General features: G+C 35.6%; 1 protein-coding gene across 1 annotated transcript; it reads left to right on the top strand.

Annotated features, from left to right (window-relative positions):
• The first annotated feature begins 251 nt into the window (after positions 1-251).
• On the top strand, positions 252-9,174 carry LOC125809740 (uncharacterized). The gene is made up of 2 exons (XM_049489337.1): positions 252-926; positions 8,315-9,174. Exons 1-2 carry the CDS (start codon positions 355-357, stop codon positions 8,754-8,756), a joined length of 1,014 nt encoding a protein of 337 aa, XP_049345294.1. The 5' UTR covers positions 252-354; the 3' UTR covers positions 8,757-9,174.
• The last annotated feature ends 1,709 nt before the right edge of the window (positions 9,175-10,883 follow it).

Raw genomic sequence — 10,883 nt, 5'->3', positions numbered from 1 at the left:
AGAATTTTGAAAATATATAGTTAAACTCACCCCGCTCCGCCCCAAACCCGCAAAACCTATAACTTGCCCTACCCTGCAAATGATGAAACTCGCCCTGCTCTACTTTCGCTCCGCCCCATTGCCATCCCTAATCTAAATAGTGCACCCCCTAGCCCCTAAAGATTATGAATTAAATAAAAGTCCCAAAATTGGACTATTCACTTGCGCCAAAAAATAAAAAGCTCAAAGAGTCAAATGGTTAAATTAGTCCTTAGCGAAGACGAGCCTACACACACTGCCTGAAATTCCACACGCCCATTTACCCTTCCAATTTCATCATTTCATCTGAAGAAACAGCAATAGCTACCGGAAAAAATGGGGGTCGATTACTATAACATACTCAAGGTTAATCGTAACGCCAGTGAAGAAGATTTGCGTAAAGCTTATCGCCGGTTAGCGATGATTTGGCATCCTGATAAGAACCTCGGCACCAATAAGTACGAGGCGGAGGCGAAATTCAAGCAAATTTCTGAAGCTTATGATGTTCTTAGCGATCCACAGAAGCGTCAGATCTACGATCTATACGGTGAGGAGGCGTTGAAAACGGGTCAGGTCCCACCTCCTCCAAGAGGTGGACCCCACAACATGCGGAATCCTCATCCTAATCCTTCGTTCCGGTTTAATCCCAGAGATGCTGAAGATATTTATGCCGAATTGTTTGGGGCATCGTCGTCAGAGAATACTGGGAGGGCGAGGAAGACTCGAGATGGGTTTTTTAGGAGTACCACGAATGGAGGGGCTGAGTTTTCCGGTGCTGGGAACTCCGGTACCGGAGGGTTAAGAAAGGCTGCGCCGGTGGAGAATGCATTGTTGTGCAGTTTGGAGGATTTGTATAAAGGGGCCAAGAAAAAGATGAAAATTTCTAGAACTGTTCTAGATGCTTCCGGGTATGTTCAATTTGTCTGCATTAATTTTTGCAAATATCTTGCCTGATCGAGTGTGATTGTACTGCTATATGTTGCTGATGAATTAGGTTACTGTTTGCTTTCTTTTAATTGCAAGATTATATTTTTATTGAGAAATTCTTTGTGCATTTTGTTAAAGATTGGATTTTTATTTATGGAGGAAGTTTATGTGCATTTTTGAGAATTTCATAAGAGCAGTGCATGGGGATGTAGTATGTTTCTAGGCTGCTTTATCTGCTGTTAGAACTTCATGAGACATTTTCAAAGTTGATTGAGGTTTGTGTGCGCATCATAATGAAGTTTCTTTTCAAGCCTAGTTTGTTGGTTATTATCTGGTGCGGTTGATGTGCATTGGTGAGATTGAGATACTTTGTTGAATGCCTGATAAAACATTAGATTCATAGTGCAGTTATATCTTTACACGATGGAGTATGTACTTGCTTAGGGAACATAACTACCCCTTTTGAGTTTAGAAGATGGCTAGATTGGTTGGATGCTGTGAAGTTGTTAGTTGGAAATCCGTGCATATAGCACCAAGTGTATAACTTGCAAACGAATGAATGTGTGAAGTTGTTAGTTGGAAATTGGTGCATTTAGGACAAAGTGTATGAATTGCAAAAGAATGTGTGTTATCCAGGAGATTTACTTCTAAGAGTGATTCTTAGGTCAAGAAAAAAGTTCACTTCCAAGAGTGATACTTAGGTCTAGAATTAACTGTAAATGCATTAATATACAGTACTTTAGCCATTTAAGCCCCAAATGTTCGGTACCTATAGGTTAAGGTAACAAATTTGGAAAAGTAAAATCCATTTCATCAATCATAGCACCAAAAAAGTGCTCAAAACAATGCACATCAGCAAGTGATTTAGACTCTTTCTGCATACAAAGACTAAGAATTCTAAAGTATTGTCAAAATCACATGCCTTTGTCAATTTACACAAAAAGCTCAGCGATTTTCCTCGATAATAAGTGGGCATTTATAAACAAAAAAGCACAAAGATTGTGTCATGGTTACATCAGGCTTTAACAAGTTTATCAGTATCCATATCTACAAAAAGCTTAGTGATTGAAGACAACTAAATTATACGGCGCCTTGGCGCAGGGCTCAGACCCCTGACCTAAGACACAAGTTCCTCAACCTTTGCCAATTGAACTAATGCCTGGGGCAGAGAGGGGATAAATTTTATGTGAAATGTATCTTCCCATTCTTGCATAACAACAAATTTAATGATAAAATGTAACATTTTAGTTACAATCATGACATACAATATGATAAGGATACACAATCCAAATAACACTTTAACTCCTGTAAGAGAGAAATGAGTCCTTTTACTTTTGTCACAGTAGAGGACACAATGTCACTGAGTTACAAAGTAAAGCACTCCACCAAGAGCAATACCATTCTATCTTGGTCTCTCTCTTAAATCAACACAATAACTTCTGTTGGCTTTCTCTTTGCTATCCTATCAACTGAATTGTCAGTATTGACAAAGTGTTTTTTTTCTTCTTGCTTTAACATGAAGTCTTCATATCTTAATGCACACATTAATTTATTCGGGAGCTATTAGAGTGAGACAATAAAACTGGCTAAAGACATTTGTTTTTAGAATTTTTAGTTTGTTCACTCAACCGGCATAAAAGGAAAGTACCTTTTTTTGTGGGGGTGGAAAAAGTATGATCTGGATAGAAAATCAAAACTATGGAACTTGCGCATACTAAGATGTGGATCACCAAGGTTCCCAACATCTGGGCTTCAACTTATAGGTTGAAAATTCCTCTTATTTGGCTTTCACTTATGTTTCAAGGGGCTTTGTGAATTTGGGATTTGGGGGGAATTAAATGTCACATTATTACTTTGTGAAAGAAGGAGTTACGGATGTAGTTGATTACTCTAACTTAATAAATGATTTAGAATTGGTTGGCCTCTCCCTCCCAAACAGGTGGCAAATCACTTGGGTAAGAGGCAATCATTATTCAATAGCTTCTGCGATTGATAGATCTCTCAAGAATAGGATGAAGAATTTAGTTGGGAATTCACTTGAAACATTTATCTGGTTGATTGGGTAGCCAAAATTGGACTTCAACTTTGACAAAATGTGGTAGAAATTGAAGGTGTTGAGAATATCATTAACTAATAAAAGTGTGCTCTCTCTAATAGCTTAAGCTTTTAGATGAGATGGTCATACACTTCAACATGGTATCAGAGCAGGCAGAGGTCTTGGGATCGAATCGTACCGCCACCCAAATTAAAAAGAATTTCCACGTGCTTGGCCATGAAAAAGAATCTGGCCCGCACGTGAGGAGGCGTGGTGAGAATAGCCTAGAGTGCACACCCTAATCCCCTAACTTAGATTATGAATTAAATAAATGTCCCAAAATTGGCTATACTATTCAAGTTCAAAAAAATAAAAGTGTGCTCTCTCTAACAGTTTAAGCTTTTATGAGATGGTCACACACTTCAACAGAATGGTTCATTGACGGGGTGAAAGGCAGGTGGGACTTCTTATAGAGGGTAGCATGGTAGGCCTGGTGGGACTCCTTATATTGGGTAGGCATGGTAGGCCTGACTTCATACCGACGATGTTGATTAAATGAAAACTAAAAGAATTGAATATTGTTTCTTAGGAGATTTAAGAATCAGTACGATGATGATTCTGGTGTTCAACTGTAGAACATAGCCAAAGATGGTAAAGAAAGGAGTCTTTTGGAGAAAGTACTGCTCCATAAAGCTTAGTTGCAAATTATAGTTGTAGTTGAAAGAAATTGCTAATTTTGAACAGAGATACTTGATTGACATACCAATGGCTTAAATAGAGGGATTAAAATACTTGATTCGTCTTGAAAGCAGAAATGCACATAAGAGATTTTGTTGTAGTTGCAAGCTGGATCTAAGCGGAGAGCTAATCACTGATGAGGAGATCATCAACAATGTAATATGAATATCTACAAATCTGTTAAGGTCCCTAATTTGGATTAAGTCGCTGGACGATTAACGGGAAAGTCAGTCTCATCAGGTAAGTTTAAGCCTTTGTTCTTGTTCCTTGACTTGCCGATGATTGCTGAATTTGCAATTCATTTGGGGAAATGCAGACCAGGGGACTTGTTTTAGAATGTTTTGGATCTCTGTAACTTGATGAATATCAACCTGTTTTTTTATTAATAAACGTCAACTCTCTTAAATTAGAGGGCTGCAGTAGCAAAGTCCCAACAGATGAGAAATAACAAGAATCCTATAAATAGGAAATAACATAAGTCCAAATCCACTCCAGGAAGTTTTATTTGAAGCTAACAAAATAATTCAGAAAATATCAATCATTATCTTTCCTCTATGCTGAACCTAAAGGATTGGAGACCTGTTTAGAATCCTGGTTACCTTGCTTCACCAACAATAGAGGAAAATGACTTGCTTCAGTGACCCTTTGTGGAAGAAAAGGTTCTGCGAGTGATGCACTGTTGCCGACAAAGATCTTGATCTTCATGGTTATTCTGTGGGTTTATATTAGAAATCTTGGTCTGTGGTATTTGACCTACTTCTGGCTATAAATCACTTCCATATGCATGAGAAACTTCAAAGCAGTTCCATTGCTTTCTAGTAGTGTTAGTTGCTGTGTTATGTTTCTATGTAATCCTCTCAAAGCGGCTTACAGAAGGGTTGAAAGGTGATTGGTAAACTTGTGGAAGATTTCTCAATGTTTTTCAACCAAAATAACTGATGCATCCGTTCTTCCAAATGAATGCCTAGATGCTAAAAATGTCGAACCTGATGTCCCTTGGATTCGCTAAATTTGTTCCTATGTAATCATCTTCTCTGAGGTTTCCTGGAATCACAATTGTCTTGTAGAGATGCCTGACTGTCTCATGGATCAGCATTGCGAGTCCATATACCATCAATTACTAACCAAACAAAGATTTAAGGACTTTGTAAATATGTGTGGCATAGCCCTTATGAGTTGAAACTTTTAAATAAACCAAAGTAAACCTTATCCAAAAAAAATTCTTGTACTTTAGCAAATATTGAGGCTTAACATTATGTCAATCATTTTGTAGTATTGTACAGATGCTATTCATAACTTTTTGACCAATTGAAATTTGTTACAAAATATTGTTGTACGATTGAACAAAGAGACTATATAGACGTGACCAACTAGTTGATATTAATATAATCTACATGTAGAGTGTAAGGTTTAGGTAACTCCTGCTTTTGAATTACAAATTATTTAGTATCAGAGCAAAATAAGTTTGAATAGAATGGAATGGATTCAGAGGTTTCATCTGGTTGACTCCAACTGATTTGGTTGAGGTGTAGTTGATTGATACGATTGAGGTTTCGATTCTGAACTAGTCAGCCCAAGCTCTAGTAGGAGGGAAGATCATTAGTAATTTGAGCATGACTATTTAATGTATCAAAAATAAATATGATAGATCCTACCTTATCAAAAAAATAATAAATAAATATGATAGATCCCACCTTATAAAATAATAAAAATAAAATATGATAGATCCTCCAATAAACTACTGTGGTAAATATTTTGGCTAAAGATATGCATAGCTTTTCAAGCATTGTTACATATATGTTGCCTAAATGTGGTGCCAATTCTTAACCATGCATTAGTGTGTCAATAACAAAATAGGTACTCGTTTAACAAGAACACTCTATGTTGTCCTGCTTTTAGTTTTAATAACTTTTTGTTGCCCCGAAGGAAAGAACTAAGAAGGAAGTAGAGGGAGTTGTTAAAAAAATGAGAGTTTGGGGGTGGAGGTAAGAGGAGAGAGACAAAGTCTGTGATGTTTATTCAAATATTAATCACTTAAAATCGAAGGTGTTTTGAAGACAAAATCAGATCAGTCCATGACGTGAAATGGAATTGCCTGGAGACTTTATTTTTTTGGTGTAAACAAAACTGTATAGAGGAAATAGAGGAGTTCGTAGAATTTCTAGGAGCTTTGTAAAGCTAGAGTCTACTTGCTTTGTAACTTGTTTCTGATGGTGGTCAGCATTCCCAATGCTGAAGAATACAACATTACTAATCCTCAAAAAAAATTATTAATCACTTAAAAAATACTTCATCTCTAGCATTGTGTCACACATGCCTCCATAATTTCACCCCAAATACTTTCCTCCCAGGGGAAGTGCTTTAATCACCCAATTTTGCAGTAAGATAATATGTCACTTCCCTTAAATACATTTACTATTCACATTATTCAGAAAAGATTGCATAGATAATTGGGACTAAACTGAAAAGTAAATTTGGTTATCTTGTTTCCATTGTCAGTTCAGTTTGCAGTGTTGTTAAAGGTAGGTGAGTGCCTTTTTCCTCTAGCTTAGGTGGTGCTTTAGTTCTACCACCAAGATGCAAAGACATGAGCCTCATCTCTCATGGCTTCGTTTTTGAGGCAACATTTTTTGAAATGATCAACAAGACAACAACAACAACAACATACCCTGTGTGTTCCCACAAGTGGGTCTGGGGGAGAGTGGGGTGTAGAGAGGCTGTTTCCGATACTCTCGGCTCAAGAAAAACATTTTTACGAAACTGGTTTGAAAAAATATACAAGAGTAAAGACCCTTCGAGGTGGCCCAGTACTTCCATGTTGGAGGTCTCAAGTTCGAAACCCCTTGCCAGCGAAAGCGAGGGGTTTGCCTTCTGGGTCGAGCTCATCGCACCGGCCTTGCCTAGTGCGGGTTACCTCTCCTATGTGGTTTGCGATCTATTGCATAGGAGCGGGGGTTTTACCATGTGCGCGCGCACCCAAAGGGTAGCGGCTGCGGGTTTCCCTTGTCATAAAAAATAAATAAAATAAATATACAAGAGTAAAAAAGTTGAGTTGAAAATGTCAAAGAAAAGAAAATTTTTGACAAAGGAAATAGTAAGGATAACCAATGTAAAAGAAACAACAGTAAGTTGGATTTCCAGTGACTAGCTAGCTTTCTCATAGACTGAGGAAGAATTGGCGAGAGGTGATTAGACACGACACGGTGCACCTTCAGCTCTAAACCTCTTTATGCTTCTAGTTTAAAGCTCTTAATCTGCTCTCTCTTCTCATTATTATTATTATACCATTACCTTATTCTTCAATAGTAGTACAGTACTATTATTGAAGTGTGGCAATGGTATCTTCATCTTGATATTCAAGTAAGCAGATAGCACATGCTTCTTGTTCCTCCTCTTCATCATCGCCATCTATATCCATTTCAGGACTAGCATAATATGTACTTCGAAATACTCTGACACGTCTTGATCCACAAATTCATTAGTATCGTCTTCTTCCTCCTCTTCTTCTTCAATTTCATCGTTATCAAGAATCAATGTGGCACTTGAATTCTGTAATCCCTACATTATGCTGAGATTATTTCTTACCCTTTGTTTGGTTTGGTGTATTAAAGACAATTCTGTTTTTAACTTTGCCATCCATGTATTAATAACCCTTGTATTGCTAATATTATGATTTTTGATGTGTTAGTTTTACATCCTATAATATGAAATAAGGTGTATAACTAATACATGTATTATTTATACATTGTAAATCCTACCAAACCAAGGATTAAATAATACCATGACCAATACATGTATTATTTAAACATAGACTGACAATCTTACCAAACAAAGGATTAAATAATAGCATGACTAATTCATGTATTATTTTCTCTGATACATCTTACCAAACAACCCCTAAGAGTGAAATGGTTCTTTATAAGAAATGGAACTCGGGCCTACCTCAAACCTAAAGCTAGCTCAAGAAGTGGTGAGTATTGTCCGAAACCATATAAGAAAACGACCCATTTCCTCCATCAACGTGGGACACTTAACACCCTCTCCCACACCTAGGAGTAGACATCTGGAGCGTGGACAATATAATATGGGGCCAAGTATTGGGTAATCTGTTGTTCTTGGTGGTGTTTTTACCTGAAGTCAGCAGAAGAAATTGAGATTATGAGATAAGAAAATGTTATTATATGAAATGGTTTATGTTGCTTTGGATTTGGCTATGGTATCAGTATGAATATAAATTATTCGTTAAGTACTAAAATCTCGGTTGGGTATCTATTCTTTGATTAGTAATGGTGACAGTCCATCAAGAAATGAACTTCCCCTGTTGGAACATAATTTTTGTAATTCACCAACCCCTGTTTTTAGACATGAGCTGTTTGTATGTTATTTTTGTTTATTTATAATTTAATTTATCTTGTATATCTTTCGACCTATAGAAAAGTTTGTTGACAACTTGACTACTATGTGCTATGTGATGGCAATTTGACCATACATTCTGTAATTTCATTTCATTTAGGATGTTCATCAATGTTATGATTGTGATAGATTATCCAGATCATGTTTTACTTTGTTGTGATATGTATATACTTCTTTTTGCAGGAAGCTTCGAACTCTAGAGGAGATATTGACTATCGATATTAAACCTGGTTGGAAGAAAGGAACCAAGGTAACTTTTCCTGAAAAAGGAAATGAGGAACCTGGTATCATTCCAGCAGATCTGGTGTTTGTAATCGAGGAAAAACCTCATCATGTCTATGTGAGAGACGGTAATGACCTTACTGTCAATCAAGAGATTTCACTTCTTGAAGCTCTCACGGGGAAAACACTGGAGCTGACGACACTGGATGGGAGAAACCTCATTATCCCATTGACTGACATTGTCAAACCTGGGCATGAGATAGTAGTACCAAATGAAGGGATGCCAATTTCAAAAGAGCCTCGGAAAAAAGGAAATCTGAGAATCAAGATAGATGTTAAGTATCCAACAAGGCTCACCGAAGCACAGAAATCTGACCTCAGGAGAGTTCTTGGCCAGGGGTGACCATATGACCATATGAACATAGGTATTCAGATTACCAGGGGTGACCATATGAACACAGGTAGATAGTGCAGCTGTTGGATGTAAATATAGGACATGTTTATCGCTTGCAATTGGAATTGTGAATACTAGGAAGGTCTAGTAGTCTCAATGTTTTGGGACAACGGATTTTTTATTTTTGGAGTTCGGGTAGTGGTGGGATTAATTTTTTCATTGGTCAGGGACATATCCCTCCACATTATTTGGTCGATAAAATATAGATGGCGTTAATGCAAGCTCTTCTCTTCTGTTCCTTGTTATTTTAGGTCAGATTAAGACAGAAATGCACTAGGATCTTGCATTCTAGTTGGTTCAATGTTTGATTATGTTCAGTATATGTTGACATTGAGCAAGATTTATGTTTTTTCTCCCTTGAGAAAAATCCCCCTGTTCATTTCTTCTTTATCCCGCATCATGAACTGGAAAATGACAGCAGATTACAGACATTCCTAATTTGTTACAAAATCCATTGTTCTTAAGCAGCACATTTTTTTTGGTTAATCTGTTACCGTTTGTTTTCCTTTCAGTGTGGTACTACACTCAAAACCTCTCTATAGTAACAATGTTTGTCTAAAAGTTTTAGGACTGTTATAGTGAGGTGATGTTAAAATGTATATGGACATTTGATATTTAGATCTCATTCAGTTTGCAAAACTAGAAAGAGTATTGCGTGTACAAAGATAGTCTTTCTTATGATCATAACTGATGGACACTATAATTTTCTTTTAGATATTTGTATTTGAAATTTATTATGTGCATGATGGTAACCAAAAGTAGTTCAATATTCTTTTATTTTATACTTAATATATTTCTTACAAATATTATTATACGATATTTGAGTACGAGTTTTACAAACGTATAGTATGATAATATTGAATATCATTATTATTATAGAGAAGTAAAATATAACATGAAAAATTAAATTGTTATAATAAAATATTATTATAACGAATTACATAGGACTTGTAGGCTGCTAGATTGGATGTAAATCCGTATTTGTACGAGGTAGGGGTGGTTTAAGGGACCGTTGCTTTACGCTCCCGCAAATTTGTGCTTCTAAAGTTTTTGATTAATGAACTTTTTTTATTTTATTTTTACTTAAATAAGTAAATTCAGATTTTTTAAAAAAATATTATAAAATTGTCTACTCTTTATATTAGATATAATATTTTATAATTTTGAATTAAACTACTTACATTTTTATATTAGTAAATAAAATTTTATATAGCATGATCCGACAAATTAAATTGCAAACAAATGATCAATATCTATTAACTTGAATTAATTCTTACTAATATAAATTGTAGTAATAATGTCACTATGAGTTACACCGTTACCGTTAATTTAAAATATGAAGAAGAAAACTAAAACTAAAAATAAAATGTAGGTATCTTATTTAAGAATTAGTTTTAAAGGTTATAAAAGAATATTCATCAAATTTACTAGTAACCTTTATATACAATAGCAAATATTCATCAAATTAGGAAGAAAATTTTGACGGAATGTACAAGATTATAATGAAATGGAGAACGATGAAGAATTATTCTTGATATAAAGATCATAAAGTATTTAAGTGATCAAAAGAAAAATCAAAGAATTTTGATTGAAATGTAAAAATGTATATAGATTGTCTAATAAAGAAAGACAAAGATGCACTACAAGAAAATGCTTCATTAAAGACCAACATTTAGCGACGAGTTAATAATCTGGTCCCTGAAAGTACACATATAAGGACTGGTTTTTATATTGGTCCCTAATTTTCTATTTTGTTTGGTTAACTAGCGAAAGAAATTAGTTTGGTCATCAGAATAGTACAGTTCCGGTCCCTGATGCTCTAAATTGAGCGGGATTAACCACGCTAATATTTAAGCCACTAAAATGGTTTTCAGAAAAGCAAAAATTAAATTATTTTGAACAGTTTTAATTTAAGAAATAAAGAAAGACCCCTCAAAGTCTCTTATATTTTTGTTTCCCCAAAAACCCTAAACTCGTCTTTTTGATACCAAAGCGGCGATTTCTCTCTATTCCTTGGTTTTCACTGCCATTTTCTTGCCCATTTCCTCAATTAAAGTGAAGAGTTATTTCCTCCAC

This window comes from Solanum verrucosum, unplaced genomic scaffold (genome assembly GCF_900185275.1).
Source record: "Solanum verrucosum unplaced genomic scaffold, falcon-dt-bn FXZP01000121.1, whole genome shotgun sequence".
Lineage (NCBI taxonomy): Eukaryota > Viridiplantae > Streptophyta > Magnoliopsida > Solanales > Solanaceae > Solanum > Solanum verrucosum.
This window is presented reverse-complemented; position numbering and strand designations above follow the sequence as displayed.

Excerpts from the sequence above, each read along its gene's own strand:
- LOC125809740 (XM_049489337.1), top strand. The coding sequence starts at position 355 with ATGGGGGTCGATTACTATAACATACTCAAGGTTAATCGTAACGCCAGT. Across the intron at positions 927-8,314 it reads ACTGTTCTAGATGCTTCCGG|GAAGCTTCGAACTCTAGAGG; the intron begins GTATGTTCAATT and ends TTCTTTTTGCAG.